The sequence below is a fragment of the Dendrobates tinctorius genome, unplaced genomic scaffold (genome assembly GCF_039654945.1).
Source record: "Dendrobates tinctorius isolate UK_male_01 unplaced genomic scaffold, ASM3965494v1 ptg000112l, whole genome shotgun sequence".
Taxonomy (NCBI): Eukaryota; Metazoa; Chordata; class Amphibia; order Anura; family Dendrobatidae; genus Dendrobates; species Dendrobates tinctorius.
This window is the reverse complement of record NW_027361780.1, coordinates 2840999-2860938: the sequence shown is the minus strand read 5'-3', so window position 1 is coordinate 2860938 and position 19940 is coordinate 2840999. Positions and strand designations below refer to the sequence as shown.

Below are 19940 nucleotides of genomic sequence, written 5' to 3'. Positions count from 1 at the left end.
GGCTGGCTGTCAGTCAGTGTTGGGGGCACGGTTACAGCCACCACTCTGTATACGCAGAGCGGTGACAACAAACGCCAGCACCGCCACTAGGACTGAAACCAGACCTTCAGATTATCCCCATATCTGCAGGTTAATAGCGTTTTTTTTCTGGTGATAGGTCCCCTTTAATGGCGTTCCACCGTTACAAACATAAGGAAGACGTAGTCAAAAGGAATTTTCTGATTTAAAAGAAAATTCTCATGCTGCTTTGAAGTTACCTGCACACCCAAAAAACCTGCTTTACATGTAGTTTTTCAGATTTTATCTTTTGCAATTTGATGTTTTATTTTATCACAATAATGAGGGAGCAATATATAATTGTCTTTGTTACCTATAGCAAGAAATCACAGCTATGCTTCTTCTACGTTTTGCTCATCAAAAATTATAGCTGCGTTGAGATTGATTGTTAGGAATAATCTTTCTTATAGGCGGTTTTCAAAACTCTGCGTTGAAAATTGTTTGCAAGTATGAACCCACTTTACCGAGGGTGTGTGTCATCCAGGTAACAAAAGAAGCACATCAATTAAAAAACATGATTTTAATTGACAAAAATACATTATTATTATTAAACTAGAAAGGTGCTGGAAATGAAAAAGGGAACAGTTGCCAACGTTATGCTAGCTATTCAGTAACAGTTCATGGATTTTCTTATAAAAATGTCTAGTCTAGGTAGATAGCAGAAATAAATGTCCAATATCTCCCTAACAACTGTATGCTTTTCATGGTGTCCCCTCCCTTATGCTGAATAGACAAGGACCTGTGAAACCAACAGGCATAGGGACTCTAAACATAGACTCTCACAACAATAAGGTGCTATTCCTAAAGTGCACAGAAGTGTCATGGAGAAGAGGCTCCTGAAGAAGCAGCTCCTGAAGAAGCGGAGTGAAACACGCGTCGGGGCAGAGGAACGCCATCGTATGCACAGCAGCTCATCCCTAGCAGGTAACAGTAACTTTACACTGAACTCTGGAACGATCCATGTACTCCCAAATGAAAAATGCACTCTATGCACTTTAGGAATAGCACCTTATGGTTGTGAGAGTCTATGTTTAGCGTCCCCATGCCTGTCAGCTTCACAGGTTCTTGTCTATTCAGTATAAAAAAAAAAAAAAAAAATCCATGAACTGTTACTGAATAACTTGCATAACATTGGTAATTGTTCCCTTTTTCATTTCCAGGACCTTTCCATTTTAATAATAAATTCTATGTATTTTTGTAAAATAAAATCATGTTTTTAAATTGATTAATGTACTTCTTTTGTTACCTGGATGACACACATCCTCGGTAAAGTGGTTTCATGATTATTTTGAGAAGTATCCTTTAGAAACTTATATTAAGGACTAACATTGACAATTTTTTGCAAGTGCTTTTTTTTTTTTAATTGTGATTCCACCATCATGAAAATCACACAAATAGTACCGTAATTGCAAAAGGAAAAAAAGATCTTCATTTTTACTCAATACAAAAAAACGATACAGATTTATCATGGAAGAATGTCAGAAAAAAAAAAAAGAGAATGTCATACCTAGAACATAAGAGGGGTGTTCATTAAAAATTTCTTCTATTTATCACAGAATGCTGAAACTGCATATGTTTAATGATATAAGTCTATAGGTTACATGCCAATTTGCAACTCAGAACTGATAACGGTCTTGATTCTACAGGTGCTGAAGTGGTGTGAGGTTTGAAAATAGACCCAGTGGAATACAGGGCAGTCATCAAGTTTCTTTATTTGAAAGGCCGCACACCAAGGAGACGCTCGATGAGATGAAAGAGGTTTATTGTGATGATTCCCCATCATATGATGTAGTCAAGAACTGGCATCATCAGTTCAAATGTGGTCGGACTTCGGTGCAAAACAGCTCCAATTCCAGGCTGACCCCACTCTGCGATTGATGAACACACCATCCAGTAAGTGGAGGTCGTCATTTTGGAAAATCGACGCGTAACCATTTGCCACCTAGCCCAAAATGTCAAGATTAGTGTGGGGTTCGTGTAAAAAAAAAAATCATCCGAGATCATCTTCACATGCATAAGGTATCCGCTTGCTAGGTTCACCGGCTTCTCACACCTTTCCAAAAGCAGAAACGAGTCGAATGATCTCAGGTTCTATTGACGATGTGCCACAGAACCAGGACGACTTTTTCAACAGACTGACCACACAGGATGAAGCTGGGTCCATTACTATAATCCTGAGACTAAAGTCCAGTCAATGCAATGGAAGCATGATGACTCGCCACCTCCAAAGAAGGCATGTGCCCAACCCTCAACAGGCAACGTCATGCTCACAGTATTTTGGGACCAGCACGGAGTAGTATTTATGGACTTCCTAGCAAAGGGTATCATGATCTCTGAGGCATACTGTGCTTCACAGCTGTGGAAATTGCGGGAGACCATCAAAACCAAGAGAAGTGGCATGCTCACCAAAGCTGTCCACCTTCTGCAAGACAATGCTCCAGTTCACAACTCACATGTTGCCCAAATGGAAGCATGCTCCTGTGGCTTTGAAATGCTTCCTCATCCCCCTTATCCACCCGACCTCACTCCATCGGACTTCCACCTCTTTCCAACAATGAAATTGGAAATCAGAGTCTCATCAACTGGAAAATGTTTGCCTTTCAAAAACAAAGTCACAACGTGGCTTTTGGAGCAACCTGTTAACTTCTACAAGCGAGGTGTTTACAGTTGCTTAAAGAGATGGGAGAAGTGTGTGTCCCAAGGTGGTACTTATGTAGAGAAGGACTAATAACTGTGCCAAGTTTCCTTGCTCTCAATCCACAGGAAGTGGGTCAGGGGAAATCTTTAATGAACTCCCCTCGTACTACAGTTTTGAAATAAAATAAAACAAAAAGCTTTTTGCATCCTGAACAAGTGTGCTTTCGTGCTCATGAGAATAGAAGGAGGTCATATGCACTTGTTGGAATGTATATAGAAATCTTTCCCTTTTATTAGGGACTGACTTGTGCAGGTGATGTATTTTGGAGTTTAGACCCAATCACCAGGAATGAGGCGTTATTGTTATCTGGAATACAGAGTTATGTGCACTTTTCCGCTATCCTGTCTTATGTAGGCCTCCAAGCAGTCTGTCCCAGTATACAAAGGAGCGCTGCAAAACACTGCCTTCTTTACTGGGCAATGGAAGCGTTCAATATATGTGACATAAAAAAATATGTTTATGAGAAATTAAGTAGTGTATTTTTGGACTACACCTTTCTTATCAGACAGAAGAAATTGGCATTTTGGAAAAACCCGTTTCCTGGTCCATCTCCTGTGGTGAGAGTTTGACTTGCATGGACACCAGTGGCAATCAGCGTATGTGGAGAAGCAAATGGACAGGATCACACATTGGCTGTCAAAACTCTAATTGTGGTAGTTCCCTGAACAAATCTAACATCCAAATGCCCCATCAGGCCTATGAAAGGGGTCATCAATCATATAAAAGAGACATACGAGTAGCAGGAACAATATTGTAGAACATTAAAAATGCAAAGTTCATTACCTTCCTGTTTTCATTTGTAATGGGGATTTTATCTCCATTCTCTTTTAAGTCATGCATCAGGGGATTCCCAAAGAGGTCAGTCTGAGATATCTGAAACGTCATCATCATGTCATCCTCCACGTTGCCCTCGTACTCCGATAGATCTTTTAAACTTTGGTACAGGATCTGCACGACAGGTCTTTTAATTACACACAATTTCTTAGCTTGAAGAAAATGTGATGACACTCAGAAGCTAATCCTCTGCTCAGGCAGATCACCACATCATCCTTACACCCAGGCAGAAAATTGTATACTGTATATACTCGCGTATAAGCCGAGATTTTCAGCCCATTTTTTTTGGCTTATACGCGAGTCGTATACCGGGGGGGTTGGCGGGGGAGGGGGTGTCAGAGACCATACTAACCCCCCCCCCCGGCTTCCCTCATGGTCTCCGCGCCCCAGTTGTTCCTGCATTCAGCGGTCACGAAGTACCGCTCATTAAAGTAATGAATATGTGCATATTTAATGAGCGGTACCACGTGACCGCTGAATGCAGAAACAGCTGGGGCGCCGAGACTATGGGGGAAGCAGGGGGTGAAGAGACCGTGCGCCAGGAGGTGGCGAGTGTATGACAGGGGAGGACAGGGAGCAGAGCAATATTTACCGATTCCCTCTCCATCGCTGTCTCCGGGTCCTCTGGCTGTGACGTTCAGGTCAGAGGGCGCGATGACAGTCAGTGCGCGCCTTCTGCTGAACGTCACTGCAGAGGACCCGAGAGACAGCAATGGAGCGGGGACCGGTAAATATAGCCAGTGCCGGCGGCGACACCGGCAACTGGACCCCAGCGACAGAGAGTATGTGTTTTTTTTTTCCTTTATAGCAGCAGCAGCATATGCGGGTTATTTATATATGGAGCATCTTGGGCTACCATTAACCCTTGTGCTGCATATTATGGGGGGTATATATATATGGAGCATCTTGGGCCACCATTAACCCTTGTACAGCAATATATGGGGGATATTTATGTATGGAGCATCTTCTTGGTCACCATTAACCCTTGTGCAGCATATTATTGGGGGTATTTATATATCGAGCATCTTTGGTCACCATTAACCCTTGTGCAGCATATTATTGGGGGTATTTATATATCGAGCATCTTTGGCCACCAGTAACCCTTGTGCAGCAATATATGGAGGGTATTTATGTACGGAGCATCTTCTTGGCCACCATTAACCCTTGTGCAGCATATTATGGATGTTATTTATGTATGGAGCATCTTGTTGGGCGACCATTAACCCTTGTGCAACAATATATGGGGGGTAGTTATCCTTGGAGCATCTTCTTGGGCCACCATTAACCCCTGTGCAGCATTTTATGGGGGTATAAATCTATTGAGCATGTTCTTCGGCTACCATTAACCCTTGTTCAGCATTGTATGGGGGGATTTTTATCTATGGAGCATCTTTTTGGACCACCATTAACCCCTGTGCAGTACCACCCTCGGCTTATACATGAGTCAATAAGTTTTCCCAGTTTTTTGTGGCAAAATTGGGGGGGGGTTGTCGGCTTATAAGCGGGTCGGCTTATATACGAGTATATAAGGTATTTCATTTAAGAGACTTAATCTGAACTCAAGAGAAAGCTAAAAGCAAAAAACACAAATATCCTGAACTAAAAAGTAAAAAATATACTGCAAATAATGCATAAAGGTAATAATAATAATAAGGGTATTTAGTAAACATAATTTTGATCAAAATAATGTACAAGCCATCCCGCCACGTCACGGCAACCCTTGTGGGACAGTGGTTCAGCCGCTCGACCCTTATTCACATTCACGCCACTTGGCAAGTGAAAAGGTTTTAAATACTAGAGTAGGGACTGTCCCACAAGGGTTGCCGTGACGTGGCGGGATGGCTTGTACATTATTTTGATCAAAATTATGTTTACTAAATACCCTTATTATTATTACCTTTATGCATTATTTGCAGTATATTTTTTACTTTTTAGTTCAGGATATTTGTGTTTTTTGCTTTTTGTTTTCTCTGGTTAATGGTCATGTGTTAACATGCACTTACATTGTGCATACACATTAACTTACTTTTCTCAGTTCAGATTTGTTTTTTATTTAATCTGAACTCAAGTAGTGGAAAATCCCTCTAAAAATAGCAGTTAGAGTTATAGGCTCAAATAGTCATACTCACATGACTTGGCAGAAAACAAGAAATGTACACAAATTGAATTTAATGTCAGGTTCTAAATTCTATTAAATAGCATGGGGAAAAAAAATATTTTTTTGGTACAATTGAGATCTCATTTGCACTGCTACAGCATCTTATGGCCCATAGCATATAAAACCATCAGAAAGCAATAAAACACTAAAGAACTTATTACCATACTTACTGGGTGAGAATCGGCCAAATCACGAAACGTTCCTTTTTTCCCCATCAGCTTTCTATACACAACCATTGGAAAATGCACATCTAGAATGCAATTATTGTAAATTGCAAGGCCCAGTACAATTCCAATGAGCGTAAACTGTCCTTCGGTTTCAAACGAAGATGGATTGAACCAGAAGAGTCTAGTAGACTCATCGTAGGTAAACATGCCTGCAAATAAAGAGATTTTCACTGAACACTTATATAATGCAGCTAAGTCTCGCAGAGATTAAATACTAGTGAATAAGAACATAAGGACCAGTGCATAGTATAAGGGTCCATATACACTGCATGATCATGAATGAGTTTTCCTGGGAATGCTTGCTCATGATAATCTTGCATTCTGTTCAGATTGTTCAGCGAGCATTGCTAAAGGCCCCTTTACATTTAGCGATGCACCAGCGATCCCGACCACGATACGACCCGGTCAGGATCGCTGGTGCATCGCTAAATGGTCGCTACTAGTGATCTGCCAGACAGGCAGATCTCACCAGCGATGCAGCAGTGGTCGTACTTACCTTTCAGACGAGGCGATCCTGACGTCCTCCCGCCCGCGTCCATGCGTCGGCGCCAGCAGGAAGCGTCCGACGAGAAATGGAGCTGGACGATCTCACGCGAACAGCGACAGACAGCGGAGGAGCCGGTCGGAGGCAAGTATCACACATAGCGATATCGCTAGCAATATCACTGCTGTGTCACAAAATCGGTGACGCTTTAGCGATATTGCTAGCGATATCGCTATGTGTAAAGCCCCCTTAAGTGTCTTCCTGTGTAAACAGGCTACTGAGCAACAGTTGACATCAAACAATGATGCTGATCGGCAGTCATTTAGTGCCGCACATCGTGTAATGTAAACTAATAGCAAAAGAAAAAATACAATGTCTAGTTTATGTACCATTTTTGGGGAGCAGTCTATAAAAGAAGAAATACAAGAGTGCTTCTCCAATGCTCTAATAATACTGCGTTTTATTTTTATTTTTCAGAAAAACTTGGCTTTTTGTACAGCCAGATGTTACATTGAAAGCTATGCACAATTAGAGAATTAATAAAGGAAAAGCGTCCAGTACACACATTATAAGGCTCACCTATATCAGGGTTAAAGATTTCCTCAACAACCAGTTGGAAAAACTCTTTGGAAACGCCTCCTTCGTCCACGCCCTGCTCGCCCTCAAACTCCACATACAACTGCTTCTTCAGGTCTGCTGGGTTCTCCATGGCAATCATCTCTAGCTGAAGGCAGGGAAGAAATTGAAGGAAAAACAAAGCACTTCACGTTATCCTTCATCATAGGAGCAGACGGACAAGTCATTTAATATAAAAGAAAAACACATTGGTTCTTTACCACCTAAAATGGTAATAATCATAAAGAGGGTCTATAGTCATGGAGTCAGATTCTTCTACACAAATTTTCCAGGGCTGTAATAATACTACCGCGTTCTGTGCTGATCAATTCAATATCGGGGTGGTGACGTCTCCTTCGGTGTTCACCCACACACAGCTTCCTCAAGTCAGTTGTGGCTGTGCCTGGTACTACAGGTGATCTGAACAGGACCAGACTGCCTGCACGACATGATGTAGCTGGGTACACATTTACATGGGGCCAGGTCCGGCAGTACATGCGGATCTGCTGTACGATTGTCTGTCCACATACAGTTCCAGTATTGTCAGCATGTTCCCTGTTTATATAAGAGTTTCGCTATTTAATGGCCAATTTCGCCAAGTGTGTTAACGATGCACACAAGAAACTAATATAACCTCTGGGTAGTCAGGTAAAGCTGCACTCACATGCCGGACGGCCTTCTCATCCATAGGGGCGGGGGACCAGACATGTCCATCTCCTTCACCGGCACAACGTCAATTAGTGCGATTAGAGATGCAGCTAGGCACCAGTGATGTGTCTGCTCACAAGCCCCTCCAGATGAGAACGCTGTGCAGACAAGGCTTTACCTTCACTAATAGAGAAAACAGGCTTTGAAGGGGATACATTACAAAGATGTTTGCATATATGTTTAACACTACCTAGCAGCTAAGCGTTATTCTCACAAGCTTTAAAGGGAGTCTGTCACCTTCAAAATGCCTTTTACACCATCTAAAGTGATACAGTGGACTTCACCTCTACAAAACCCATGCTAGTAGTGGACCAACTGGTAGAGCGCTCGTTAAAATAACCAATTAATCCATGTACATGAGGGAGCTTTGGTGCACCCATGGTGTGGCCATGAGCTGGATGCAATAATGCCCCCTCAATTTGCATCCTGGGGGCCGCCCTAGTTTGGGATGGACAGCACTCTAATGGAGCATGCGCACGGTTAATGGGTGCGCACACAGTGGCTGGATGCGTTCTCCTTCATGGTTCCACTTTGTACACAAAGAAATGCACAGTGGTGAACATGCCCAGCCACTGTGTGGGTGTCAGTGCGCATCCACACATATTTGGGGCAGTGTTCGCTCTAGGAGTGCATCACAAAACACAAAGTGAGGAGGCGTCATGCCATGGGGGCACTGGAGAGCCCTGATTTACATATGGATTAAAAATTACTTCCAAAAGCACTGTACCAGTAACAAGCACAGAGCTGGCATGATTTTTACAAGAATTATATCCCCTACATTACCGTATAATCTAAAAGGTATTTGGAGGGTGACAGACTACCTTTAATGGTTATGATTGCAAACCACTTGTAAAAACTAGCAACTTTGCAATTTACTTCTTAAAATCCTCAGTTCTGAAGAAAAATTGTTTTTTATTTGTTATTTAAATGGTTAACCGATTAGGCAACCACTGTAGTCTAACAGCAGCAGGCAAACATGTGCCGTGCTTACAAGCTCATTCAAATGAATCTTGTGAGTGCTTCTTTAAAGCTGGCTGGATCGCTGGAGTGAGATGTTAAGTCTTGATCTAGCCAGATTCTGAGTCCCTGCACTATTTTTCGGACTATGAGATGCACCTTTCTACAAATTTTTTTTTTTTTTTTTTTTTTTTAGGGGAAAATGGGGTACATCTTATAGTCCGAATGTAGATTACCGGGGGTGGGGGGGTGTAAGAGGATTTGGCGTTAGGAGTCCGGCTCTACTGCAGGCCATGGAATGGGAGAAGCGGGTATTTGGAGGTGTGATGCTGCAGGTTCTAGGCAGGTAGGAGGGTGTGTACGTCAGTGTTCAGGCCCCGTCGACATTTTGCGAAAGCCCGGAGCCCCCGCACTTCCATGATTTCAATGCAGTTGAATCCGGGAAAATGGCTACCTGAGGCGGCATATGCGAAGACTGAGGTCTTGGCACCAACATCGAATTCACCGTATACGGCAGCTATTTTCCTGAAGTCCGCCGCACTGAAACCATAGAAGTAGTGGCTCCGGCCTTTCACAAAATGTCGGTTGAGCCCAGCACCGTCTAGTACCGTGCCAAACACCCCCTTCTACTAAAATAGGATAGGACTTGCAGCATCACACCTCCTGTGACCCCCCCAAGAAAGATGAAGTCAGACTAAGAAAAACCCATATTTGACACATTTTTTTTCTATTTTCCTCCTGAAAATTTGGGGTGAACATTATGGTCATAAAATTTTATACCCTGAAAGATATGGTGTATTGTTTCTTTAGGCCAGCAGCATGATAAAGCCACAGACCCGAACTATCAATCAAGCAGAAGAGCACTGCCCCTGAGTAACAGTAAGATGGGAGGAAGGGAAGCAATGCAAGATTAGACAGTCCCTCTATATGCTCACAATATATCATACCTAGGTGACATTTTATAATTCCCTGACTTTTAAGAAATCATCAAACTTCCAGAAAGTTACTTTTATCAAGACTCAAGGCACAAGTTAACTATTTGATTCTTCTGTGCAAAAGTTAATACTTAACATTTAAATGAACAACATTATAAAAACATCACTATCATTAAAAAAAAGTATTCAGACTCATTTAAATCATTATAAATCCGCTTCTGCCTCTGTGCAGTTGTGTAACAATTAAGCTTTGTATCTGTCTTATCTGCAGTAACAAAGGTTAACCTATTTCCAGTGAAGCAATATTCTGATTACTAACCAGAGTCCCCTACTATCTGCCGGCTTCCTGTGGTGAATAAGTAACAAAGTAAAGGGAGACTAAAAACTGTATATATGGTCATATTACTCTGAATATTAGTGTCCTCCACATCTTTTTTTAGGCAATCTATTGCTTCCTGACTGGTGGGTGGGAATCGTAGTTTTGAAGCTTAAATGGTCTGGGCTTTCCCTGGCTGTAGTCCCTGCCCAGACCTACCTATGTGCAGTACAACCAGTGAGCACAGAAACGTGGGGCTGGGAGAATAGATCAAGGGAGGAGGAGGCATGGGAAGTTCTCAGTCACGCCCAGAGCACTGAAGCCTTGTTTCCATATGAATTAAAACATTTAAATATATTGCATAAGTAAAAGTGTATATGATATTTTTCAGAGAGCAACAGCTTGATTGTGCAGAGAAGGAAGAAGGTATATGGGGTCCTGCAACAAACCATGCATGGACAAGGCAGGACAACCTGGATCTGATGAAATGCTACTACAACAGCAAACCGAATGAGAGAAGATATATGAAGCATATGAGGAAACTATGCATTCAAGACCTGCACGTCCATTTCCCAACATTTCAATGTCATAAAAAGGAAGCTATTATCACAACTTGAGGTGAATCAACTGCACTTCACATTCACACTTCAGGAAGACCTGGAAGAACATGTGCAACCTTCTGAAAATCTTTTTCTAACCCTGCTAGAGTACTGCAGCTGACCTGAAACAGAAAATCATAGATAAACTAAATATCATCAACACCAGAGACAGACTGCCAAGGCTCAACAAAGAAACACCATCAGGCAGTATGCTAAAAGAGAGCACTTGGATCAATACCAACCACCACCATAACTCAAACTAATGAATAGATCTATCCCCACTGCCGAAGTAATCCTGGAAATGCTTGGCCATACCACCAACATCAGAAGTACATGCCCCCCTTGGAAAAGAACATTGGAAACAAAGTTCAAGGTGACACAGAGAAATTAGCCAACTAACAGAAGAGTGGACAGATCAAGGATAAGTTCAAGCTGGACAAGTATAAAGGTCTGGGGCAGCACGGTGGCTCAATGGTTGCAGCGCTCGGGTCCTGGGTTCGAATCCCACCAAGGACAACATCTGCAAGGAGTTTGTATGTTCTCCCCGTGTTTGCGTGGGTTTCCTCCCACATTCTAAAGACATACTAATATAGGGAGTTTAGATTGTGAGCCCCATCGGGGACAGTGATGATAATGTGTGCAAACTGTAAAGCGCTGCGGAATATGTTAGCGCTATATAAAAATAAAGATTATTATTATTAGGTCTGACTCCATATAAGCCCTAGAGACTGCTAAGCAGAGGCTCACAGCACTTGGTGCAAGATTAAGGAGATACACTAGAGAAGTCTAAAAGAACCAAAAGGTGTACTCCCAATTGCAAAGCAAAAGCACAGAGGCAGCAACTCCATCAATAGAGACTAAACATTACTGGAGGAACAAATGGGAGAAAGAAACGCACAACACCAGCACAAAGTGGCTGCACGATCTGAAAATGACAGTCTGAGAATTAAAGTAATCTCCTACCTAGAACAAGAACCAGTCACCATTACAGAAACAGACATCCAACAGCATGTCAAGAACATGAAGAGCTGGACAGCACCTGGCTCAGACATAATTCACACCTACTGGCTAAAGAAATTAACAGCAGTACATGAACGCATGGCAAAACAGATGACCAAGATGCCAGAGGCAGGCGAACATCCAGCACACGGAAGAACAGTGCTATTATGAACCCCACAATGATTCTAACTACCGCCCAATAACCCATCTTACAACAATACAAACTCCTGTCAGGCTTCATAGCCACCAAGATACAGAACCATATAAATCAGTACATGAACCCAGCTCAAAAATGCATCGGGAATAACACCAGATGCTCCAAGCACCAGCTGCTTGCGAATAGGTAGTTGCTAAAGACTCACGATCATAACAGACCAACCTCACCACAGCCTGAATTGACCATAGGAAAGACTATGACTCAATATCACACACATGGATCTGTGAATGGCTTGGCTCTCTACAGTGTCAGTTCCTGTTGACAGGAAATTAAGAACCTTTTTTAGAAACTCAATGGGGCTATAGAGGACAACACTGGAAGTCAACTCAACTAGCAAAAGTGACCAACAAATGCAGCATATACCATGGTGATGCACTGTCCCCATTGCTGTTCTGCATAGGCTTAAACCCCCTCAGTCAGAATTAGAGTTTGGCTATAGTTACAAGTTCAAGAGTAGAAGTGCCAGCAGCCACCTCATCTATGTGGATGACATCAAGCTGTATGCGAAAAATGCACGAGATATCGATTCACTGGTTAGAATATTATCCATGTTATCAATACATATGCTCTGCCAGCTATCACATACACTGCTGGCGTAGTGTGCTGGCCAAAAGAAGAGATGGGAGCTGCATATGTGAAGACCAAGAAGCTCCTTACAATGCATGGAGGTCGCCACCCCAAGTCCAGCACCCAAAGATTTTATACCAATAGAAAAGAGGGTGGTCGAAGTGCATATATGTCCAAACCAAATGGCATCAAAGGATGAGATGCTAGGACAGAGCCTAAGTCCTCTTTCACACTTCAGTCTTTTGACGTTAGTTCCAAACCGTCAAAGTGTGAAAAAACGGATCCGTTTCCGCTTTGCAAAAGAGAGAGAGGCGTTTAGGGTTTAATTACATGAATAGAAGCTTTTCCGGGCATGCGCAGTATAAAAAAGCGGGTTCGCCACAGAGAAAAAACGTTACTTTGCCCGTCTACTCCGCATGGTGGACGCTGAAATATCAATGGATCCGTCAAATAACGGATGACCATCCGTCACAATCCACCACTAATGCAAGTCTATGAGAAAAAAAACGGATCCTGCCAAAAAAAAAAACGGATCAGTTTTTTTTTCACAAAAGGCGGATTTCGCCTGACGTCAAAAATCTGATGTGTGAAAGAGGCCTAAGGTAGCAACAACAGTCCAGAAAGGAAGAACAGGAACATGAAATACCATGGCATGAGAGCCCGCTGCACGATTGACAGATAACGGAGGTGGCTGATATAGGAAAATCCTACCAATGGTTGAAGAAAGCTGGACTTCAAGACAGTACAGAGGCACTGATATTGGCACAAGAGCAAAGTACCAGACCCATAGGAAGCAGGGATCTACCATACAAGACAAGACCCAAGGTACAGAATATGCAAAGAGTCCTCGAAAACAGTCCAACAAATAATGGCAGGACACAAGCAAGAACAACGCACACCTAACACCACAACAAAGTAGCAGGCATTGAATGTGGAAATCTGTACAGCGTATGGGCTAAATCCCCCAAATACAGATGGGATACCTCAGAAAAAATTGTGGAGAATGTAAGGGCTAAAATCCTGTGGGATTTCAAGATCCAGATTGATAAGCAAGTGTTGGCTAACCAACCAGAAATTGTGACAGATAAGAATCAGAAGATAGCAATGGTAATAGATAATAGATGTGGCAGTACCAACTGAAGGCCCTTTTACATTTCACGATGTACCAGCGATCCGACCCGGTCAGGATCGCTGGTGCATCGCTAAATGATCGCTAGTGAGCTGTCACACAGGCAGACCTCACAGTGATGCAGCAGCGACGCAGGGCACGATACTCACCTTTCACACACAGCGATCCTGACGTCCTCCCGCCCGCCTCCACGCGTCGCTCGTCGTCACAGCAGGAAGCCCCAGCAGGAAGCTGATGACGAGAAATGGAGCTGGACATTCTCGCGCGATCAGCGATGGACAGGGGGGGAGCCGGTCGGAGGTAAGTATCACACATAGCGATATCGCTATAACGTCACAAAATCGGTGACGTTATAGCGATATCGCTATGTGTAAAATCCCCTTAACAGTAACATGAGAAAGATGAAATATGAGAAGCTGGAGAAAAACCAGGGCCTCAAAAAAGAACTGGAGAAGATGTGGAAGGTGAAAGCAACAGTGATTCAAGCGATGATAGGAGAACTCAGGGCAGCAAGTTGGAAGAATGGCTACAACAGATCCCAGGAGTAACATCTGAACTCTCCTGAATTTCCAGGAGGCAGCCTGCTACATTCAGCAAAGAATGAATTGAGAGGTGGCCACCAGAAAGTACAGTCTGCTGCAGAAGTGAACAGAGGACACACGGAAACCTCTCTATTCATTCTCCATCTGGACACAAGTGCGGCTGCCTCACTTTTTTAGATCCAGGAAGGAAAATCCACTGCACTCTCAATGTTGATACTTTGCAAGGTGATTTTAGTGATTAGCATAAGTGACAACTAGGGATGAGCGAGTAGTGAAATACTCGGACTCTCTGTACTCGTTACAAGTAGCTCCTAATACTCGGGTACTCGTAACGAGTAGCGAGTCCAATGTAAGTCTATGGGAAATGAGAGTAATGGGCTGTGTGTGGGTGCTGGGCGGGGACTGTGCGGGGCGAGCAGTGAAATACTCGCCAGGATTCGAGTACCGTATTACTCGCTGAGTACCGAATCCTCGCTCATCCCTAGCGACGACGTTTTGACCCGTCCCGAGTCTTTGTCAAGGTCGCAAAATATTAGAGTTACTTTAATGCAGGCTGTGGAAAAACAGACTTATTTTTTGTGGATGGCTTAAATGATCGTTCGTCTGAGCACAATGGTAGTGCTGGAGCATCCCTTGCTGTTGCAGTGTGTTACTTTTTAGATCCAGCAACCTCAGTTAAACAGCCCAAAGAAACGGATTAAGTTGGCTAAACCTGCCGAGCATCTAATAAGTGGAGTCCTTGGTCGTATGTTAATGGTGGATTTTGACGGAATAGCTGTTGGCCATCTAAAGTGTGTGGCAGCTTTAGACATACGAAAATTGGCATTCATGTCACCACCAGCATTTACTTATCTTTGGCTTTGTTACAGCTCATGGTTGAGCTTACCATAAAGACACAAGAACAATTTCTTTTAAATCAATTGATTTAAAAATAATTATTTCTGGCCCCAGGATATTTTTTGTCAGTAGCTGATCCACCTCCTCCTAACCTGATAGTAGTTATCGGTCATCATTTAAAAAATTTTTTTTTTAAAAATAGCCATTTACAACCAACGTAATGGCCAAGAAAAAACTTGCCAGAAACATACATTTTATGGCAGATTTCACCCAAACTGCTGAATCTAACAAATCTTCAGCTTTGTAAATCAGCAAATACAGCTGTTAATAATGGATCAAAATAACAAAGAATGCGTTCTACCCAAAACAGTACCTTACAGAGCTACCATTGCAATCCCATCCTATTATTCCCTATCAAAGCCAGCCATGGTGTGTCACAAAATGCATGCACCCACACAAAGGGGAAGTCGGTCCACAGCCATAGCCCTTTATATCTAAATCAGAAAAAACAACCGCATAGATGCAGCTAACCTGCCACTGTTTATTGCTGCAGCAGTCACCCCCTTGCTGGAAGAGGAAGTCTGAACACCAAGGCACAAATTTAAAGTTTTTACATCCAAAAAGTGTCATAACAAGTTTGAAAAAAAGTCACAAAAATCTGACAACTCCGTTGCGACAAAATGCTGTGACTTTTTGCATTTTCACTCCAATTGCTCCTAGCTGTGCCAAGATGGTGGAAGCTGGGGAGGGACAGGGGTGTGATGCCACATCTGGTCTCCGTCACGATGAGCTCAGGCATTCCCTATGCTGGAAATATCACTTCAGTCCCTGACTCTAGTAAGATTTCTAGAGAGGCGCGGGCCACTCATCAGAAGCTCTGATTCAGGAAAAGCATGCATGTAATCATAAATCAGGAGATACTGACTCCAACACAAAACTCCTCTAACAAAAAAAAGAGAAAAATCGAAGGTCTCCATGAATCGGGGCAGTGTCCAGTGTCCATTTTTTACATTCATAAAGCACCATAGCATAATATTTGCCAATGGTCTGGAATTCACCTCTTGGTATCAATGCAAATACTAGATGCCATTAACAACAGTTTGGTAGGAGTTCCATTCGTGGTCAAGAGTGCAACCTTACACATTATGAGGTCAACTTCACACATCCATGAAAAGAGTGTGTGTATATTATATATATATATATATATATATATATATATATATATATATATATATATATATATATATATATATATATATATATATATATATATATACACACACACGCACATGTATAAAGGAAAAATGTTGCGTTCAGGTCAGGAGACTTGTGGCCAGTCTGTACAATGCAGTCCATTGTGCTAAAGAAACGGAGAGAAACAGCTGCATACTTAATGTGAAAAATTATACTACTCACCCGTAAAGGTGTATACAGTATATCAAAATCTTGGACCTCCAAATTGAAAGTGTTGGTATCTCACAAAGTCAACAAGGAGAACAGGCAGAATATCTAGGGCCCCAACTGTTACGTTCACATTAGATAGTAGAATAACTACAGTAGTTTCCAAGATGGCACCTTGATATCTGGAATCTGAGGTCTTATTCCAGAGAAATCAGCATTTTTAGTATGTGTAAATAAGTTGTTCCAGGCTATGGTGTGGACACAGACTCCACCTCCAGACATTATTTTTAATAAAAGAGGCATTACCAGTGTGGTGTAATGGCCGCTCTCTGCTCTCCTGATCTCACTGCAGAGCTGTGTGTGATTATAACTGACCCATCTGCAGGTTTATCTCAGTACTTCATCTCACAGACAGCCAGTGTTGTAATACAGCAGAGCTGTGAGAGCTGCAGAAAATTAGTTTGTAATGAGACAAAGTTCAGTTCTACTGTTGTGTGTTAGTTACATGTCTCACACTGGTATCTCCCCTTTTTAGTTCAAAAACTCTGAAAGCAGATTCTCATGCAGATCAATGTCCAGGCCATAGATCTTAACAGCTCATTTATCTTTTAAGAAAAGGTGGATTTCTCTGGAATAAAACATCAGATGGAAGATACACAGGTATCACTTTTTGTAATCTGTGCAGAACATCTAAATAAATATATATATAGTAATAGGGTTCACAAAATATAGCGAGAAAACAAAACAGTAAACAATATCAGGGATGCATACATATTTAAATTCTTGAGCAAAACTTACCCTAACTAAAGCATCATCAATGATGTGATCTCTTCGAACCTTTAGCCTTAAGTATGGGTTGAGTTGCTGTCCCTGAACGAGACTGTAAAGCACTGTGATTCTTCGCTCACTGTACATGCGGATTCTGTTGTCATAGTACAGTCCCAGATTTTTTGTTACAGCATTCAGGATAAAGGGACATGTCATAAAAGAGAATTTATTTTCAGTTTCTACTTTAAAGAAAGTATAGTCCTTGTCCATTTCAAGAACATCATTGAGTGGTTCATTAACAAATTCTTCAAAAGGGATGAGGGGTTTCCTGCAATCAATGGTTTTTACACCAAGTTCAATTTCAAGGGGATCTACTCGAGGCCCCTTCTTATTTCTTCTCTCCTCTCCCAAGAGCTCCTGGAGGGTTAACTCGCTAGATTCTGGGATGGGTTCTTCGTCTTCATCTTCATTGTGATCTGTCTCTATCTCTCCTCCGACAACATTTGCATAGTAAACCATTTTTAGGCATTTTGTTGCAGCAACAATGGCGTCGTCATCGTTCACTAGGTTGCGACTGTTGAATTCGTTGCTTATCACTTTGTAGGTAATTAGCTGCTGAAACGTTTCCATCATTCTTCTGATCTGTTCTGCACTATATTTTGACCACAGTCGGATCAACTTTGCTTGTGCCGCCAAAGGCAATTTGCTCATAGCTTTGCAGAACAATGGTAGAGCCATTTCCAGGTACTCGGGGCTGTGGAGATTACAATTTTCCATGACTATAATAAACAAATTCAGATAGTTGGGGTCCCTTGAATATACATTATGATATGTTAAGTCACATTCGACATTGGGAGATAAGTATACAAGTGCATTAAGAAAGGCAGTTTCTATTTTCTCATTAGAAAGTAACCTGTGATAGACCCGTCTAACTGCTTCAATATCTAGTGACACTTCTTCTGGGCCTAATTTCGGTATATTGTTATCTCCCTGTGTACCATCATTTAGTCTGGAGGATGAAGCTGCAGAATCATCTTCCATAGCAGCAGCGGATGAAGCTGCTTTTTCCTTCTCATCTTCATCTTTATCCTCATCCTTTTCCTGTAATGATTTCAGTTCTTCCTTTGTATGCTGTTTTGCTTTGCGGAAGCTCTGAACCAAGGCGTCAGCACTAGAAAACACTCTCCCAATAACCCGAATAAGAGGAGAGTAATCCTCCCGTTCTCTACATAGTTCAAGAATTTCGTACACCTTCTCTTCAGAGAGGGAAGTCACATCTAAAAAAGAAGAAAAAAAAAAAAAAGGGATCATTAAGATAATTCAGCAAGAAGAATCAAAAACCAAAAAGGAAAAACTTGAGTAGCTGGAGGGTTCTTCAAAGTCAGATGACAATGGTTCTATCATTGATGGCTTGCCTTAGGCTAGTTTCACACTAGCGTTACCGGGCGCAGCGCACGGCTGCCGCTAAGCTCTGCCCCCGGCCCCTCCGGTCAGCTCCTCCTCTGATCGCATGACGCTGCATGTGATCAGCGTACCCTATATTTAGCGTTGGGTACGCTGGTCATGCGCTGGCACACTTTTGCCGGCGCATCCGCCCTTTTGGTGCTGCGCCGACGTGCGCCAAACGCAGTGTTGCATTTTTATGCGCTCGGCGCAGCGCCAAAAGGGCGGATGCACCAGCAAAAGTGTGCCAGCGCACAACCAGCATACCCAACGCTCAATATAGGGTACGCTGATCGCATGCAGCATCATGCGATCAGAGGAGGAGCTGACTGGAGGGGGCGCAACCGGGGGCGGAGCTTAGCTGCAGACGTGCGCTGCGCCCAGTAACGCTGGTGTTAAACTAGCCTAAAGAACACACCATCAATGTTAAAGCATAAGAAAACCCCCTTAACAAGGTGATACCCGTCTTTGTAGTTTTTTGCTGTGGGGCGAAGAACTTATTGGCAAGTAGTTTCTAACCACCTGACTGCCCTGCGACTATTCCGGCTCAGGTGACAATTCTTTTTCATTTGATGCCACATCAACAGAGCAGCGCCTTCTCTTCTGGTCTGCCATGTCACCAGGACATCACTGCCGACAGCATGCTGACAGGAAGCTCCCCACAGTTAGGCAGTGGGAAGCCGGCTGTCAATCAGCATGATTTTGGCAGTGAGACCCAATTTTATTTGAAGACCAGAAGTGAAGGTGCTGCTTTGTTGACATGATGTCACTGGAAGCAGAAGAATCACCGGCAGCAGCAGTCCGTGACCATTTTGAACCAGAATATATCATCATTGGGCAAGACAGCCAAGTACTTAGCAACCACCTGCTGCTAAGTCCTTAAAGGGAATCTGTCATCAATTTTTTGCTTATCAGCTACGGTCACCAGCATCAGGGGCTTATCTACAGCATTTTGTAATGCTGTATATAAGCCCCCGATGTTACCTGAAAGAGAAGAAAAAAAAAAAGAGTAAATTATACTCACCCAGGGGCGTTCCGGGTCCGGAGGGAGTTGCGGTCCGATGCCTCCCATCTTGCAGTGATGACGTCCTCTTCGTTCCTGGCCGTCGTGGCTCAGGCGCACTGCTCTGCCCTGTTGCAGGTGCAGGAAGAGGTCCTGCGCCTACGCACTGCAGGACTCTGCTATGCCCTAAACAGGGCAGAGCAGTGCGCCTGAGCCACGACGGCCAGGAATAAAGAGGACGTCATCGCTACAAGATGGGAGGCGTCGGACCGGACGATGACTCCCTCCGGAGCCGGAATGCCCCTGGGTGAGTATAATCTAACTCTTCTTTTCTTCTCTTTCAGGTAACATCGGGGCTTATCTACAGCATTACAGAATGATGTAGATAAGCCCCTGATGCCCGTGGCCGCAGAGGATAGACAAAATAATTGATGACAGATTCCCTT

At 42.9% G+C, this 19940-nt stretch overlaps 1 protein-coding gene across 5 annotated transcripts in view; it reads right to left on the bottom strand.

Annotated features, from left to right (window-relative positions):
* Nucleotides 1-19940, bottom strand: part of UBE3A (ubiquitin protein ligase E3A) — an 82026-nt gene that overhangs the window by 16641 nt on the left and 45445 nt on the right. For all 5 annotated transcript variants that reach the window (XM_073589738.1, XM_073589737.1, XM_073589740.1 and 2 more), the window contains exons 4-7: nucleotides 17079-18325; nucleotides 7038-7182; nucleotides 5918-6123; nucleotides 3539-3703 (exon numbers count right to left, since the gene is read on the bottom strand). In XM_073589738.1, the coding sequence (XP_073445839.1) occupies nucleotides 3539-3703; nucleotides 5918-6123; nucleotides 7038-7182; nucleotides 17079-18325 (1763 nt within the window). The remainder of the gene's footprint in view (nucleotides 1-3538; nucleotides 3704-5917; nucleotides 6124-7037; nucleotides 7183-17078; nucleotides 18326-19940) is intronic.